Source organism: Diorhabda sublineata, chromosome X (assembly GCF_026230105.1).
Source record: "Diorhabda sublineata isolate icDioSubl1.1 chromosome X, icDioSubl1.1, whole genome shotgun sequence".
Lineage (NCBI taxonomy): Eukaryota > Metazoa > Arthropoda > Insecta > Coleoptera > Chrysomelidae > Diorhabda > Diorhabda sublineata.
In genome coordinates, this window is record NC_079485.1 from 7,954,800 (window position 1) to 7,974,274 (window position 19,475).

At 31.5% G+C, this 19,475-nt stretch overlaps 1 protein-coding gene across 3 annotated transcripts in view; it reads left to right on the forward strand.

The window, feature by feature from the left end:
* Positions 1-14,546, forward strand: part of LOC130451393 (atrial natriuretic peptide receptor 1) — a 110,032-nt gene extending 95,486 nt beyond the window's left edge. For all 3 annotated transcript variants that reach the window (XM_056790378.1, XM_056790379.1, XM_056790380.1), the window contains 3 exons: positions 3,606-3,780; positions 5,098-5,288; positions 7,920-14,546. In XM_056790378.1, the coding sequence (XP_056646356.1) occupies positions 3,606-3,780; positions 5,098-5,288; positions 7,920-8,168 (615 nt within the window). In that variant the 3' untranslated portion in view covers positions 8,169-14,546. The remainder of the gene's footprint in view (positions 1-3,605; positions 3,781-5,097; positions 5,289-7,919) is intronic.
* The last annotated feature ends 4,929 nt before the right edge of the window (positions 14,547-19,475 follow it).

Here is a 19,475-nt window from a genome sequence, read left to right on the forward strand (position 1 = left end):
GTGGAGAGGTTAACCAGAAGGGAGGCGCCCCCTGGGAAGACCACGATCAAGATGGGATGACAAATAGAATCACTACAAATATTCTACAGTTTTAGGGGGCATAAATAAACATTAACCCAGTTCTGTCCAAGCGCCATTACTTCCATTCTGTTGACTTCGAGTTATACAATGATATCAATGGAATGAAAAAAATTCAATATGTCTTTTTAATTAAAATCTTATCACACACATCGAAACAGTTATCTAACATTTAAATAATTTATGCAAAGCATGTCAGTATATATACTGAAGAGGTGCTTCATATTCACTACATCTCTAATTTCTGAATAATAATGTTCACGGAGCGTGAGGTTAAGTTGTAAGTTTATTCGCCTAATAAATTTATTTTGGATGTTTTCGGAGTATGAGGATGTGCCTTGTAAGTTGAATGTAGCTTAACATTATGCCAAAATAAATAATATTTCTGAAGCTTCTAATATTTTAGAAGGACGATTAGTATCAAAATATCTTGCGATTCCATTCTGAAAGTAATTAATAATAAACTTATGCATGGAGCGAATGCGAAAGTAGTCCAATTTTTTTAAAAAACGAGGAAGCAGAAAAGTTCTCCGAAATAACCACACCATTTATACGTTTTTAATAGCTGCAATTATTAAATGCCTTTATAAGACTTTACTGTCTGTTATTTGATAAGACATCAATTGATTAAAGTTATAATATTATTGCCTATTATGTGGCTCTGGTGTTCTGCAAACACTGTTTAAAAATTGTGATTTTCACACTTGTAGGCTAAAAATTAACTGCTGTTATCGTCATTAGTATAATGTTAGTTTAGACATATTGACATGCCTTCTTGTAATGATTCACTAATTGTAAGAAGAAGATATTAATAGTCAACGCTGCTTAATAGATCCCAGACTAATCAGTAGATTAAATGGCGTCATCTTCAGTTCAAATTGTGAACTAAGAGCTCAGGTGAAGCTCGAATAAATTACGTCTATATTTTGGGTTTTGCCATTACTTCTGTTTGCTCAGAAAAAATAGTCTGTATAAAAAAAAGTCATGAGAAATATTATTCAATATTCGAAGTGATTGCAGCCTCAAAAATAATTGTTTTGTTCTTTGAAGAACGGTTGGACTATGTTTATTATTTTCGAAACAAAGATGATACAAGCAGCCATATGCAATATTCTACACACACATCGTATTTAATGAAATTCCAGGATACAAATAAAGAAGAATAAGCTATAAAAACATTTCATTTTGTCACTCTAATTAATGGTGAACGCTCATTGGTGTATTCGCCAAAATTTCTATTTGGAATAGAGCTATCCACTTTATGTTCTAATTACCCTATAGTGAGACATATATATGAAATATCCATAACAACTATTACAGCAACATAAAAAACTACGCTTTATGTGGGTGTAAGCTCAAATGGATGAGATACAAATGTAAATAGAACGAACAGATATTAGAATGGCCCTAAAAACGAAAAAATTAAATTTTTCTAGGAAAATATTCATTTAACATAACGATAACAATAACTGGAAAGATAATTACTTCCATAGGTCACACCAAAAATCTATCTGCCACAATATAGTGATAGGAAACACTATTTTTCTGTCTAGTACCATTCATGCCGCAACAAAAATATCTCATATCCAATTTCCAGGATTATATTATATATTATAATATTAGATACGTATTTTCGTTTATTGGTTGTAATTAAAGGTAATTATAGTGGAGTATTATGGAAGGTAGTTAGCCCACACTGAATCTTCCGATTAGAGTTGCCCCGCTTTCGTATTGATAGCAGCTCACTTTGAAATTTCCATCCCCACAATTATACATAATTCATTGCGGATATCACTGATATTTTAAAGATATCAAATTGTGAGTACCTAAACGGCGGCACTTTGATCGAATCGCATCGTTTGAATGTCAATGTTGCTGTTGCTGAACCGCATCAGTATAATATTTTCAGAATATCATTGCATTGTTGGAATATTTGCATTATTGGGTTATCTCTAGATAATTTTTAGATAATTAATGAAATCCGTGAAATGAAAATATTCCTCGTTTTATGTGGAATAGAATATCGATATGAGAACTTCTCCCTCTGAGTAATTTTTACAATAAATTGAGAATCTAGGAGCAACACAAGCTCTGACAATAAAAGCTACCATATTTAATATTTTAATTAACAAATTGCAGTACTATGGTTTAAGGGAAGCACCTCTCGTTCAAGTTATACCTTATCAACGTATTTTTATTTTTTTGTTCGTTTTTTAGTTTTCACAAGCTTTTGTCTACAAATTGTTACAATTTTTTGACAATAAAGCATTTCTCTCTCTCTCTATTATTATTGGTTTTAATTGATATTAGCTGAAAAATTATATTTTCATATTATATCATCCCTCAATCAATGAACATTATATGTGATCCTCACTTTTTGATTTGCTTGAAGAAATAGCTTAGTAAACCATCCTTTCATAAAATCTAGTGGCTTTTAAATTCATTATACTTCCAATATAATGATAGTCTTTCTATTTAACTGGCAATAAATCGATATATTCAACTTCAAAATTAGAAGAATGTACGAAACTGAAATTAATTGGCAATCTAGTACGTACTTAAGGCGATTGTTTGGATTCATTTTTAAGAGAACATGGTTTTTGTGCAAATTCACTACAATTCTAAGAACATATTCTAACAATTCTTCTCCTACAGAGAATTATGAGAGAACTAATGTCACCAGCTCAAATTGAAAATATTGTCAACAAAAAATTGAAGTATTTATTGTACTTAGAGATATTGATCGTAATATATCCAGTACCGTTTTTTGGCTACATTACGACCTTATTTATAGCAGACTATAACAATATCAACGTCAATTATTATTGCGGGTTCATCTACTTATGTTAAGCCTAATAAAATACCTCAAGATCAAATAATTCAAAATTATTACCATATCCATGTTAGTGATTTCGAAAAGAGTAGAATTGTATAGTAAGAGGTATTGATTTATCCTATGGAGGTCATGCGTGTGCGTCGGATATGGTTCAAGATAGATGCTTCAAGCAATTGGTTTTGCGATACCGTTCGCTACAACGCAGCAAATTGAGCTGAAGCGGAAAATAGCATCACTAGGAGACAGATTAGCATAATATCATTTTCGGCGACGGATTGCGATTCCAAATTAATGTTGTTTGAAACGAGCAGACATCGACCACCTCCTTTTGTCGATTCTTAGATGGTTACAGGAGTTTATTCAGCTATGCGCTGGCCAAAGCAATTGTTAATTGCAATTTTATTATTCCATTCTTGTTTATTTCTTCTGGATGTTAGACTTCATTAAGTATATTAACAAGTTTTCACAATATTATACCAAGTCGAAAACGTTGATTTAAATGCTGTTCAATTTTAGGTATTTATTGACAAATTACTTTTCCACAAAAAACAAACAAATCCAAAACCATAGAAAAAAAATGTTACTTTTATATTTTTTAATTATACACGGTCCAATAATATATTTGTTCTATTCGAAATATCATACTATTACGTATAATGAAATCTAACGATATGCTTGATTATTGTTTCAGGTGGAAACAATTGGAGATGCTTACATGGTTGTGTCTGGCTTGCCAAAAAGAAACGGCAATTGTCATGCCAGAGAAATTGCACGAATGTCCCTGGCTTTGTTAAACGATGTTAGGAAATTCCAAATACGTCATATCCCTAATGAACCATTGAGACTAAGAATTGGAATTCATACAGGTATGTCATAAAAATATCTTTAGTACATGTAAACAATTTAATTGATTGAATACAATATAGCAAAAGTTCATTTAATACAAATAAATGTTGACACTATTGTAATCGAATTTATTTACAATACAATATACAATATTCAATTTGCAAATTATCTTATATTTAGTGTTGTTAAAGGAAGGTGCAAATAAGTTCAATTGCAGTAAATATGATACCAAAAGAGCACTGTAACCTCACAGGCTTCAAATATCAGATTAGAAATTATTCCTTAACTAAATATGCCACAGGCTGGCTTCGCGAGCGTTGTTCACGTTTACGTTTACTTGTGTAGAGAATTTGAGCTATTAAATTAGAGTGTAGATATTTAGAATCACGTCACAAAGTAAAACGCATTCGAAACCTACCTACGTGTTACAAAAAAAATTATATTATAATACATTATAATAAGAACTAAATCATTTTTTCCAAGCTGATTTTAGTTTGCCGTACTTGGTTACTTGCAGCCTTATTTTTTATTGTCGACACTTTTTTTGGATCTCTTCAGAAACCCACTCATTTCAACCTCTCATTCTATTTTTTACAGTCATCTTTAGCTTTTATTAATTAAATCTTGTTACTAAGAAGGGATTATCTCTATCTTAATGGAAAATCAAAGGAATGAGTAGGTTGCAAGAAGATATGGAAAGTCGTATACGATTCATAAATTTCTTTTTGTAAAAATGCTTATATATGTACACAAATGAAAATCGGGAAACAATTTGTTTGATAGAGAGAGTTAAAATTTAAGCTCTTCACATTAATATTAAGATCTTCATATTTGGTCTTCGGAAACATCGAAATTCAAAATGAATTTAAAAAAAACTAAATCATAATAATGCGCGAATATGAAGACAATAGATGTAACAGAGAAATAAATAAAAAAGAAGCAAGAAGAAGAAGAACCAGTTTGAAAGAAGTGAGAAAAATGGGAAATTACAAAAAAAACAGTCCAAACCTCCATCTCGCATCTAAAAATGAATATAGAATTTATTTGGAGTGGATAGTATTGAAAATACGTTTGATAAACGTTTCAGTGATTTCAATATGAATTGTTTCCAAAGGCGACACAATTTTTTCTCGTACTAATAATACATATTTTATGTTTCAATAATCGAATCATGGTTCACTAGAAACCAAATGAATCCTGTTATCAATTCATCATAATTTACAGAATATAATTCATTTTTATCATGAAATTATTAAATGTTAATGCTAGCCTCGTAAAGTTGATATCATATTTCCCGTAATTCGCTTGGAAGCAGTCAACTATTTTTTTTGTTACAGGACCTTGTGTGGCAGGTGTTGTTGGATTGAAAATGCCGCGTTATTGTCTTTTTGGTGACACTGTGAATACAGCATCCCGAATGGAATCCAATGGGGAGTCTCTTAAGATACATTGTAGCCAAGTCACTAAGGATATTCTGGACACATTTGGAACTTTTGAATTGGAATGCAGAGGTCCTATCGATATAAAGGTGAGTTCTATTTTTTATTGACTTATTTTGTAAGTCGGAGTCGGACATATGAAGGGTTTATATATTAATTCGCCTACAAATATATTCTGTTCTTATTAACCAACTAGTTCCGACATAAATACTATTTGCCTAGTAAAAATATGGTTATTTTCATACACAGATGATAGTACATTCATTTCGATAGAAGAGTCTCTAAATCAGTATTTGTTCTACTCCTAGAAAAGTTGTTCAAGTATTATGACATGCCATTTTCCAATTCAATTTTTCTAATAATTGGTAAGAAATACAATTTGATATTTGACTATTCGATACGAGTAAAAAGTCATGCCATCTTTATTATTATTTTTTGTTTGCACGGTACAAAAAAGCCAACATAGTGCACTTAAAGCTGACATGACAAACATGGGCCTATAGATTTTGAAAGTAGTCCCTCGCAATTCACTGTAATCGATATAGGAGATGTTGAAAACCATCAGCTTCTCATGTGTAAATCGGGTCGCCTGTTAGTACCTTGCAGTAGCAATATCGTCTCTTGTTGCAAACTTTCTCCTTCCCCAAAGTCTAAAATGTCTCTCTATCCATGAGATACTCGATAACGGCACGTGGCTCATCGGTTCCCGGCCTAACTGGTCGTCTAGAACGTTGCTCATTTTCTTATCACCATTTGACGCATGCCCTTGCTGAAATTTTACTGCCCTATCCTGTACGGTATGGTAGGGCATTATTTCCAACGGCTTCCATGAATTCACTTTCACATATTTCCTCTGAGAACGGCGCTGCTCAAAACAGATTATCATCTCAGATCATCTCGCATAGCAGTCATCAACTGACCCATTTCTCAGCACTTGCTATGCTACCATTAGTCACCACAGATCCATTTGTGGTTTGTAATTCGTTCACATATCTACAAGAAAAAATAGTCGCCATGAAATACCTCAAAGTTCCTATAAAACTTCACATACCCTTTGGAAATCAACCATCAAAAATTTTAGAGATTGTTGAAATTTAGAGAGTGTTGAGATTAAACAAACGCTGACGTTGTTATCGTACTAAAGCATGTTTCAAAATTAAAATTTGAGCTATAAACATTACTATATATACTAAACTATAAACAGAGTGTTGCAATAATGATTTTCAGTATGAAGTCGTAACTTAAATAAGGTTGAGTTTTCTATTTGTATTGAATTTTTTAATAAATTAATATTTCAAAACTTTGATGATTTTATTCTTAGAGCTGGATCGATTGAATTATTTATTGTACTGGAAAAATTTTTTTGCTCGAATTGCTTTTCTCTTTAGAACACAGTAGTTTATTCCAATAGGACTAATTTCCATTTGTCTCATTCGATATTAGAAATAGGTTAGGTAAAACCATCCAAAGTAAAGTCCGTTGTCTGGATAAAACACTGCAATCGAATGATAGATGTCATACAAGAGTCAATAAAAATCTTTTGTTCAAGTAGGTTATTGACAGAACTCCGGCTAGAATGAAATAATAACCATTTCTTGAATCTTGAAAAGTCTAATAATGTGTTTAAGTACTTCACAATAATCACCTCATTTGAAATGCAAACGAGGAAACATTTTATAATTTGAATCAATACTTTTGTAGCACCGTCTACTAACATTAATAATGTCGCAGAGGCCAAAGATAATATTGAAATAGTCGAATATTTGTTATAATTTTTTGGATGGCTCCAACTCACTACTTCAAACTTTCCTGTTTTTATTTGACATGAACCATGTAGAAAGCGTATATTTTTCATATATTTCTATATTGGTACACTTTAATGTACTGTTGTTCACATTTTTTATTCGAAAAACTTTCAAGAAATCGGCCAATTATTAATATATCAATATTCTTATAGGGGATAGTTTTTGGTTTTGCAGCTGATATTTTTAAAATTCATAGTTAGCAATAAAATTGGATTTTTTGCTGATATCCCTTCGATATTACATCGTTTCGTATACATATAACATCGGGAGGCAACTCCATGTAGAGAGCGAACCACTGAGTGGGGGGGAAACTCCCGATTCTTCCCCATTGAGAGTCCAAATAGCAGTTTGCGGTGAATGAACTGTATTTTGTTCTTGTGACAATATTTCATATAGAACCGACGTTCTATTGAAGATTTATGATATGACATGAAATCGCAAGTTGTATGACAAAGTTAGTAGAATCTGGCCTACTAAATTATTTTATAAACAAGAAATCGACTACTGAAAGTTACGTAAAGCAAACTCGTAGCCGCTAAAAATAGAAGAAATGTAATAAAGGAAAATATGATTCGATATAAATAAATAGAAATCTAATCTTCTTAATTATATTTATATAGCTTATTCCATGGGATAATTTTGATTTATACCGCATTCTACAATCTTTAGAATTCTTTGGTAGGCTGAAACATTCGATGTAAATGTTACAAACCATGATGAAAAAATAATATAACAATATACCAAAAAATTTATTGAAACTTATCAAACAAACACTGTTTTCCCGTGATATGGCTCTGGTGCTTTTTTTCTTTATTTTCCAATAATCAAATTCTTACATTCAGGCATCTATTTCCAAACGATGGATGATGTCGTGACAACGAATAGTCTGCAGTTTTCTCTTTTTCTTAATTTCAGGGTAAAGGTATAATGACGACATATTGGCTGAAAAGAGAACGCATTCCAAAAGTAACAACTCAGCCTGGGCCGGCTATGGAAAATAAATCTGCAAAAATTCCTTCAACGCCCCTTCCTCCTAACGTCAGAAGAGAAATGGCTAACAAAATCACATACGTGTCAAATTCTCGAATACCAGAGAACTCTGATGATGCTGGGGTACCTCTACTCGCAGTTACAACTTCTAGTGATACCGACTCCCATGCTTAAACCTTATCTAACCCCAATCAGTGGTAATCGTTATCGACATAAAATGTAAGAGGTAAGCCATGTTAGTGATACCTGTGAATTAAATGGCCGTAAATATTTTAAATCGATATGGTTACGTTCGGTTCGGAAGATTTAACAAGATTTGGCATAGGGTCTATTTTATTTCTATTTTGTATTTGTATTTGTATATATATATATATATATATATATATATATATATATATATATATATATATACATATCTTGATCTCCTTACCTCATTAAACAATTATATGATCATGCACAGATATGACAATTTCATTTAAAAGTTGTTTTATTGGGATTAAATACAATAATAAAGTTTATCATTATTTCAATGTTGTTTTTTTAGAAAAGTTCCAGTATTTGCTGCAACATAGGTTAATTTCCTGATTACTGATTATTAAATGACAAACGGAATATGTCGGCAGTTATTCTCGAATTTCTTGTTTATTTTAAATTTGTTTTTCGATAAACTTATATAGGACAATATTAAATCCAAGAGTATTCAAATGTAATTTCAGCAAAATATTGAAGTTACAGTAAGCGAAATGCATAAACACGTGTAGCTATAGGCTATGGGACGACCTAGATATGAAAACCCAACATATATAAGTACAAAAATCACAGTTAGAATTAATCTGTGACTAAATCATCTATAATTATTGTTGATACAAATAAAAAGGTATATAATATAGGGTAAGCCCTGAGGAGCAAAATTTATTATGATTAAAAAATGATTAACCTGTTTATCAGGGTTTGTAGAAATTAATCAAAATTTGCCTCTTCCTTTAGAAATGGAATTATGATAGTAATTTGAGCCCAACCATAAAATATCATCGAAAGAAAACAAAAATGCTGATTGTAAGGAGAAAGAAAATAACACGCGGGAATTATATATTATATAATTATAAAAAGCCGGCGCATTAGGAAACTTTTCGACGGTATTTTAAACTCTTATGAAGTAAATAATTAATCGAAATGGAAAAATCGAATGTTAACAAAACAAAAAAGTGACTATATAACATAGAATAGAAATATCCGATAAGTAACAGATAGATAGAAAACGGAATAAGACGAAAATAATGAAAAAAATGAGTAACAAAATATGAAGTAAGGCTTGTAATTTTAACTATTCACACACACTTGTATCCTCGTGGTAATTAGATTATTTATATATGTAGATACCTCTTCTCCCTGTTCAGTACAATAGTAATGAATTATTAGAAGGAATGATCGATTTTTGGTCCAAGTATAAAAAAATATTGTACACCAATCGATGACTTTTCACTCCATTTGTCCCAGATATCGCGTAATATCTTGAACTTGGAGGTGTTCAACTAATATGCATCTATTGCTATGTTACTAATGATTGATTTGAGAAATATTTTTGAAATGTATTACCTCTTATAACCATTCTGTTGGAAGTGTACATATATAATTAATCCAATTTCAAATTAAATTTAAATATAAATGAAAAAGGTATGAAGTCACAGATAAAATTCTCTTATAAATATATGCTGGGCATACACAGGAAATACTGATATGTTTTTCAAAATCAGGGAGAATAACTTTTTTGTGAAGAAATAGGAAAGGATTTTTTGTTATCGTCTCATTAAAATGTACAAATCCACTGAATAACCGAACGTGACTGTATAATAGCCATTTTTAGAGGTACTAACTATGCAGATTCCATCATATTCTCATTTAGTTGCCATCATTTTGTAACAAAAATATATAAAGTGACTCATACGTGATGAGTTTAATTGTAACTGTACGTTCAGAATGCAATCATATTAATATATATCGGGAATTAACAAAAAGTGAGTCAGGTATATTTTTAAATGAGTTGAGTTGAGATAAAAATATACATTTTCGTTATTGAACCAACAAATACCCTAAATATCCACATGAACATGATATAGAGGAATTTATTAAAATAATTAATACAAACGTTTTACAGTGATCCGTCATAAGATAAATATTATTATATTGTTATAACCTCAAATTGTCTTTTGTACAGTTCGTCAATATAAATAATACATGCGTGAACACCTTCAAAATAAAAATACTTGAAGTTGTCACGTTCTCCAATTAAATTTATTATATAATTATAAAAATATTCATTCAATAATACAAAAAATTTTATAGATATAAATAGAAAAAATATTTATATTATTTAATAAAATCATCCATTGAAATTCAACAAAAGCATCTTGTAGCTGAAAAAATGCTCAAATCCAAAAATATTTCTACGAGTACATTTTGAACTTACAGCTGCAATTTTTAATCAGTGGTTAGAGCTCACGCTATATTGATTTCAATAGTACTTGTTATGAAATGATTTATATTATACAAGGGAATGTTTTGTTCCTCGCAAGGTCATCCTAAATAAATTGTATTTATTCAGGAAGGAATATTCGGTACCTCAAAAAATTCACTAATATCAGTGTAATTCACATTTTGGGGATACAAAACAAATTTGTTCAAATTACTCTCCAGAGAGAATAAGATTAAGAATATTCGGCACCGAACAATTTAGTTTATAAGGAAAGTGTCATCGTTTTCAATAAGAGGAAACTAACAAGATATAGCCGACTGCCATTCTTGTTATTCTAAGTACAATTCAAAATAGGATGCCCTTGTTATGTGAATAAAAATATCTGATGAATTTTGTACTCCAAGATATTTTCAAGTATACAAACTACGCATAAAGAAGTCTAAAAAAACTTGTAGTGGATTATTGTTCACTAAAAAGGTTGAATATTTATTTTAAGAAAAATTTCACTTCATACAAACAAAAAAATTAAATCGAATAAATAAAAAGAAATAACCTGCAAATAAAAAGTGTACAAACGCTAGACATTAAATGGACAAAAAAATTATAAGAAGTGGCATATAATTAACTTATACATAGGGTAAGTCCAAGATTGATAGCCATCTTTTTTCTAACGTACAGATTTTTTTCCTGTAGAATATTTATTGCTAAAGTGAAGATATAATAGTAGATACTAGTATAACATATTTTCTTCAATTCTAATCAAAAACAAAATATTAACTTGGAAAAAAAATTTAAAATGTTCGGCATGGCCAATCTCTCCCTGACCTTTCGCGGGTAATGATTGGAATAATAAAACTAATTAGGTATTCTCGATGCTAGAGTGTTTTTCTGCTTTTTTGTCCAGTTTTCTACACTTTTGATAGAAGTTACTGTAGTCGTGCAGTCTTCGTGTAACCACATGTTATAGTGTATGCATTTAATTCAGCTTACCTTCCTTTTTCTCTGTATCCTCCATCTCCATCCCCGAAGCTCAAATATTTACCAAAATAATCGGTTCCCCTTTCGACCTTTTTTGAAATCTCCATTTTTCGTCTCCTCATTGTCCTTTCTTTGCAGTTTTTATGTGTTCTACCTTTTTTCTTTCTCTTGGGCTTTTCTCTCTAAAAATGTGCTTTTAACGATTCAAGAAAGTTTCGTTTCAAAGGCTGAAGATAATGTATAATATGATGGGCAAGCATAATGATGATGTCATTATATTCTACAAACTCCAACATTTCGACTGAATTTACTGAATGAGAAGCATGCCCGTCGAGCACTAATAGAACTTTTCCTTGAGGTTTTATAGGTATGAAATGTTCACACGTCCTCCGAAGAAAACCGCAATATTTTTTGCCATGATGGGTCCTGGTAGCAGGCCATCCTCCCTCTCTTTTGTTTTTTTATTTTTTCACTTCATTACAACCGCAGGCGGTAAAACGTTACCCCAGCATTGCAGCAAACTACCAAATTGACTGTGGATTTTTCGGTGGATCATACCGTCGACACAGCTTTGGAACCCTTTTTGGCAAGCACTTAGCCTGGTCTACTGTTGAGTTAGAAACCCATTTCATCGATATTAAATACGCTTTCGGGTTTATCAAATAAAGAATTTTGTGCCATAGCCGTTTCAAATAAATCAAAATAGTCCCCCACTTCCTTTCATTCATAGCCGTTTCTCTAGCTATGGAGACACCTTCTGATTTACGAATACTAAATTCTGGATGTAGGCATGATAACAAAATAAGCCAATCATAAACCGTTTTTCGAATTCCATTATTAAACTTGTATTTAATTCTTAGCTGTTCTGCGAATTGATAAGCGTTGGTCCTCATGTCGCATCTGGTTAATGGAGAAATACCTTTTTGTATAGACAGAACAGGTATATCTTCATTATCTCTTCCAAAGACGCTGCTGGGGCCCATGCTTCCCTTTTGAGAACTTCCGGTTTTTATTATGATCTAAGTTTTTATGAGGTATATTAAATTCGATAGAGGCTTTCGATTCGATACAGATGATTGCCTGTGACCACGTACCACGTGTTCGCACAGATTTGTTTATATACTTGTTTGGCATCTGCAAGTAAAATCATATATTAATGAGCTTACAGTTCCAAAAATCCAATATTTATTTAGAGGGAAACTATGACTATCTTCCCCCTAAAAAGAGTAATTTCTTCTAAATTTTGAGAATACTTCACATAAAATATTTTTCTCGTTGTGGAATCACACAAAATTTGATTACTCACCTTACCACCACGCGCCAACACCTTCTACTAACAAACGAGGTTGAAAAGTCCGTACTATGGCCTACTCTCTCCTATGGCAATCTATCCTGAACTTAGCCTAGATGTAAACGAAAAAGAAGAAAATAAAGCGGCAAGCTGTGCCTGAGGAATAAGAATACCCAAATTCAAAACAACAAGAAAAGATAATTGGATTTTTATAAACCATTGGTGATATTCATACTGAACACAGTGTTCACACTACCAGTATACTTTCGATAACCATGTTTTGTCTTCAGAGAGTGAAACCTTTTCTTGAAACCGAGAAATTTCACAAATAAACTAGGAAGTGGGCTGTAGGAAAGAGGCCGTTTGTCTATATTGATACTGTTATCATATTTAACAATCTTAATGCTTTCAAATGCATCCAAAAATTGATTGCTAGATATATTTCACCACAATTTTACATTATTCATTTCTATTTCATGATCATGACTGGCACCGTGCTCCGAAATAACCTAATTGTCGGTCGGTCCAGATTTTGAGTAGGCTACGTGCTCTTTTAGCTAGACATTAACGGACCCCTTAGTCTGCCTAAAATACTAAAAGGTTAAAGTACAAGATTTGGAAAGTGTGGTATTTATGAAATTAACTGTTATGATTGTGACAGAAAGTATGTGAGGCATCATGAAATAAATATTTTTGGATTTGTTTAAAAGTATAGAGATTGTTAAATGGAAGAGCAGTTTAAATAAAGGTTCTATTCCTTACAGCCACTCCATAGTTTATAAGTGAAGGAATAAATGTGAAATTTTCGCCGACTGGAATTGTTTTTCACGGGAGGAAATTCATTGGTGGTAAAATTTAGTATAAATGAGTAGATGAAGTTAATAGTGCAAGCGGGACTGTTGGTGTAGTGGTAGTATAAATAGTTTATTTAGAAAGATAGATATACAAGAATTGAAATAGGATATGACAAAGTAAAAAACAATAAGAATGAATAAAATAATGAGAAAGATCAAACCATGAATGATGACTTTTAATTTGGCATAAAGGATTTGTTGTTATTTATAAAGTTTTGCCAATACAAGCTAATCTATCAAAAATATGATTGTCGTAATCCATTTATTTTTATGAACTTTAATAAAAATATTATAATTAGAAGAAATGCCCGTATCTTGTGTTGCCATATTTCTTTGTGTCTCAAAATTTATGTTCTTGCGTGTAATATTTGTAGTTGTAATATTTCTAACATAACAACAACACGGTTATTTTTAATATACGCAAATAATGTAACTCAATTTTAAAGCTAATATTGATTATCTCAATAATTATACGTAGTTTGTCTAATATTGAAAAAGGATTATTACCAAAGCATTTATGGAATATAAACAAACCGAAGACATGTGTACCGATCAGATGAAAATCGAGCTTAGATTTTTATTTTCGGAAAAACTATTTAGAGTAGATAATTTATTTGAACCCCTAGTCTATTGACTTGTTATTCCAATGTTGACTAAAAATAATGAAGCTTAGTAGATTTATGTATAGATAAATATGGATGTTAAGCCTCACATACATGAAACCTTGCGACAGGTGTAGACTTACCATAAACCAATTATAAAATCATGCTTTTATTGACATCCAAGGACCAATGGTTAGTTTATTAATTTGTTAGGTCTACCCCTTCTATGGTTTTTTATTCACGACAAAGATATCTAAGATTGTTTCTAAATTATTATTTTTAATATTAGAGATATATTTTTTTCAATTGTTTATTTAACTTGGAATACATTGAATAGATTTATAGAGCTAAAAAGATGTTTTATTATACCTACTTCCCGAAATTAATTGTGCTGAACTGTTTTAGAATATATAAAATGTGTCAAGGTAATTATAAAAAGTGGGAAAAACCAAGAGAACAAAAAACGTAGCCTACGAAAAAATATCATAAATCTATACGTAGGAATTATATGATTTATATAACAAACGAAAAACAATTGATGTGACATAATACAATCATCAAAAAAAAACCTTAAGATCATTTCGATGTATTAACCCTAGAACGAGCAAGGTTTGACACTTTGCCACCTTGAGACATTTTTTTTATATCTTATTTAAATTTCAAGAAAAATTCGAAAAAATTCTGCATTGTTTCTAAGTCTGTTTGTACCACGTGAACATTAACTGCGTAGTACAACGTCATATTTTTTTAATTAAACTCAAAATCGGTTGGCTAAGAAGTGCCATGCCTTGGTCCAGCACGCTCCCTCGCAAAGTCGTCAGCTGATTCTTTTGTTTTTGTAAGTTTAGTTCAGTTTTCAACTTGAAATCCTCCTGTGTGCGTTTGGTGACTCATTTTTGGGTAGCAAATTTGCAAATAATAGTTTGTTTTTTATACAATTCTTTAAACAAGTGCAATTATGAGTCGATATCTCTCTCAGAGCGAACTTGAAGAAGAAGTGGAAAATATTTCGGAAATTGAAGTTACGGAATGCGACGAATCCTCAAGTGATAGTGATCAGAAAGATCATGTTAGTGAAGTAGGTGAAGCGATGTCTAGTGAAGAAGAAGCGACTCTAGATTTATCGTCAGACAACTCTAACAAGACACGATTTGTTGCGAAAAATGGTAGGGTATATATACAATATGTACCTCGAATTTCAGGTCGTTCTCTAGAAAATATATTGCTTGAAAAATCAAGTTTGCGACGAAACGGAAAAGTACAAACTATATTAGAATCATTTCAAAAGTTTTATACGAACGAAATTATAAGTGTTATCGTCATGCACACTAACGAAGAGGCAATTCGACAAAACATTCCTCTCACGACTACTACCGAGAAGTACGCTTTTATTGGAATTTTGATTCTGATGGGTAGGTACTAATGATGATACCAAAATGGATTATCACGATCTTTGGTTGAGTAAGTTTGGAAGGTCTGTCTATTTTAGTACAATGTCCAGTAAACGATTTTTCCCAATTCGTAATGTTTTCGAAACGTTAAACGCATTGCTTTTCGATTATATTGTTTCGGGAGCAAATTTTGTTATAGGTAGATGAGATGCTGTCACTTTTTCTAGGATGACGCTCGTTCAAAGTCTTCATGAAAGAGACAAATATGGAATTCTCATTAGAATGTTGGCAGATTGTTTTGCGATATGCTGGAAAATCTGAAGACACCACACCCGCATCAAGAGGTCCAGCAGCGATTGTGAAAAGATTAGTAGAACCACTAAAAAATACAGGAGGCAACTTGACCACTGACAGCTTTTTTACATCTGTTTTACATCAGAAGACTTGTACCAAAATTTTGGCATTACGCTTGTAGGCACCATACGTAGCAAAACCGAAAAGGAATCCCAGAGGAGTTAAAATTAAAAAAATAAAGAGAACTACATTAAAATGTTTTTGCATTTACTGATCCTGCATCAAGGCAACCACCCGTTACATTAGTATCATACATCCCTCGTGAAAAATCAAAAAATGTGCTTATTTTTTTATCTTCTTAACATTCCAACGCAAAAATCAATGCTGAGTTGAAAAATAGAGTGAATTTATTTCATAACTTAACTAAGGGAGGAGTCGAGACGGTGGACCAGATGGTCAGAAAGCACTCTACAAAAGGACCAACAAAAAGATGGCCCATGGTCTGTATTTTTCACTCTAATTGATATTGCAGCATTGAATGCTTACACATTGTTTATTGAAAGCATACCAACTTGGAATAGAAACAAAATAAATCAGAGGCTAATCTACTTACAAGAACTAGGACTTAGTCTTGTAAAACCATTAGTTGAGCAAAGATCAGAATATATAAATGAAATTCCTACGTTCATAATACTGATAATGGAGTCGATACATGGTAAAAAGTTGCGAAGTCTTTCTCAACAACATTCGAATGCAGCTCCAGAGGCAGTAACAACAGTTTGATGTCATATTTGCTGTTGCAGAAATCGCAGCAAATGTAAACGTTTTTCTTATGGGACTCATTTCCAAAAGTCTTACTTGTGTGGGACTTGCTACAGCAATTCATAAAAAATTGTAATTGAAATTTCAATCACTTTGTTTAGAAGTACTATGTATTTATCATTGAAATGAAAATTATTTTTTTAATTGTATTTCTCTTTCCGTAAATACTTTCATTTAACGTTTTTGTTATTTATACATAATATTTTACTACTTCATACAATCAATAAAAAGCGGTAGTACACACTAAATAGTTGGTAGCACTTTTTATCCAACCTTGGTACAACATGAAACCAAAAATAGCTTGGTCGTCGTCCGAGGGTTAAACCATAATTAGAACGAATTGTAAATGATATTTTTAAAATAATTTACCATGACTATGAATTTATGTGATCTTTTCAAACAATATTATAATGACTCTTCAGTTTGTGCATAATTTGAATTAATAGTTATTGCCGTACGAGAAAGCTGTATCATAATGATTGCGGGAAAGTTAAGAGACGAATTAATTTTTCATCTGAAGTATCCCAAATGTTTCAGAAAGTGTTATAGTAACTTTTAATCTCCTCAAATTCCCAAGTGCCTTTAGGGAGTTATAAAAGACGCCTTCACTGTTCTGTGGAGGGACAGATATTTACTACCTGCCACGAAGCCCCAAGTGCGTTTATTTTGTGTATTTTTTCGGATATAAACTCAGTGCCAGCCGCCCAGAGATTTGCTCTCGCATGGTTTGTTGAGATAATGACATCTAGTATTTTATTTTACTTTTACTATGCATAGTAGTATACATATTACTAAATATACAAACGTATCATTTCCTATATTTGGTTCCTATAAAAAATCAAATATATACAAAGCCTTGTCAAACTAATAATGAAGAGGTACATGGCTGCTTTTAAATTGAATTACATCAATACGCCTTAATAGTCAGTGAAAATCGTGACATCATACATCTTTGCCAGGTTGATCACCGATTTTCTCTGGATCATATTTCTGATGTTTTCCAATTTTCGTGGGTGACCGACTAGTGTAGTTCATGTAACTGCAGATTAGTTATAATAAAATGAAATATAAAAATCATTATATATGAACTGTAAATACTTTTTTAAATATCATCATTAATAATTGCTGATTTCTTAGTCACCTATCTAATTGTAATTAGATATGTTTATGTTATTAATTGAGTTTACACTGAAATAAAGTGGATTTGTGTTTTTCAATGAAAATTATAAAATCATCTCCAATGTACATCTATATGAAAAGTTATTTAAATTAAATTTACACCGAATGACTGATAAGATCTTCTAATTTGATTTTAGAAAGTTCCGCAGTTTACTTTCACAGAGAATTTTGCATTCTTCCAGGCTTCCGATTCTCTCGGTGATATTATCTTCTTAGTGTGTTTTTTAGTAATTAAATTTTAATAATGTCTAAAGATTATTTTAATTTCTACGCACCCTTTCCCAAAAGAGATTTTACTTGTGGTCGATTTAATTTGCTTGTAAACTAAGGGGATGAACGTATTCAGCAGAAGTAACTTCATTAAAACCTAGTTTTAAAACCAATTTATTGCAAGGATCGATTACACCCATTTTATACCTAACGTTATATAATTTATCCCAAGGAAATAAAACGAACATAATACAAACAACAACTAATTTTATTTCAATACTAGAAGAGTTTTCAATAAGAAATGACAAACAGATATTTATATCGAAAATTCCGTGACAGTTTTCTCCAGATCGTTGGTTTTTACGTAATATAACGAACACGGACTATGCTTTCATTATACTGGTGGGTTTATTTTTAGATATCTGATATTATATAGGTTTTCCTTTTTAAAATTACGGATATTAACCCCTGGGCTCAAACTACCTCTTAGTTTCTAGGGGTAATGTAGATTTATTTATATCGTCAAACATACCACATTGATTTAAGTAATGGACCATTGAAATTTCGCAGTATTTTGTTGTATAGTTTGGAAATCATGTTTTATTAAGAAAAACGTATATGTAGAGAAAAATGTTCTAATCACTCCTACTCGCTTTCTGAATGAAAGTATGACGTAATCACTTTCCTATCTGCAATCTCTTCTACCATAGGTGTAGGAATTTTCTTTTTAAAGTAAAATGAGTGGACTTTCCTGCGGATTGCATATTTGTAATCTCCATCGATGTAAACGATGTTTTGGCCTTCCTGACCGAGACTTTGGACCACTTAAACATCCACTTGTTTTCCTTTCCTTAAGAAGTTTTTAGACCATTGATTTTCCTAGACCTGTCATCTTCGAACACATACTTGTTAGATCATCCACACTCACTGAATGGTACTGATATTTTAATGCACCATAGCTTTCTCGTTAACAGTGAGTGCATGCGTCTTCACTTTATGTATCTGAGTATAGTTTTCAAAGGTCGACATATCGAATATTCAATAAAGTTTTGTAAACGTTTCTGTGACAAACACTGCGCTAGAAATGCAGTTGTGTATTGGAAATTGTCTTTTATAGGACTTTTTCTTAAAAGTCCTAATGAAACCATTTAAGTATACCTCATAATTTAATATTTTATTGCCCTCTTGCAAATTGTACCTAATACTCATTTTTCCAGAAAACATTTTACAAATCGTTTTCAAATTAACCTGTATATACTATAAAGGGCGTGAAATATTTACCTGTCAACATCATTCCCTTCTTAAAATACCCCAAAGGAATTGTTTTGGCCGATAAGTAAACATAGTTGGAAATTTGAACTTGATGCAATAAATTTCTTAGAAAATA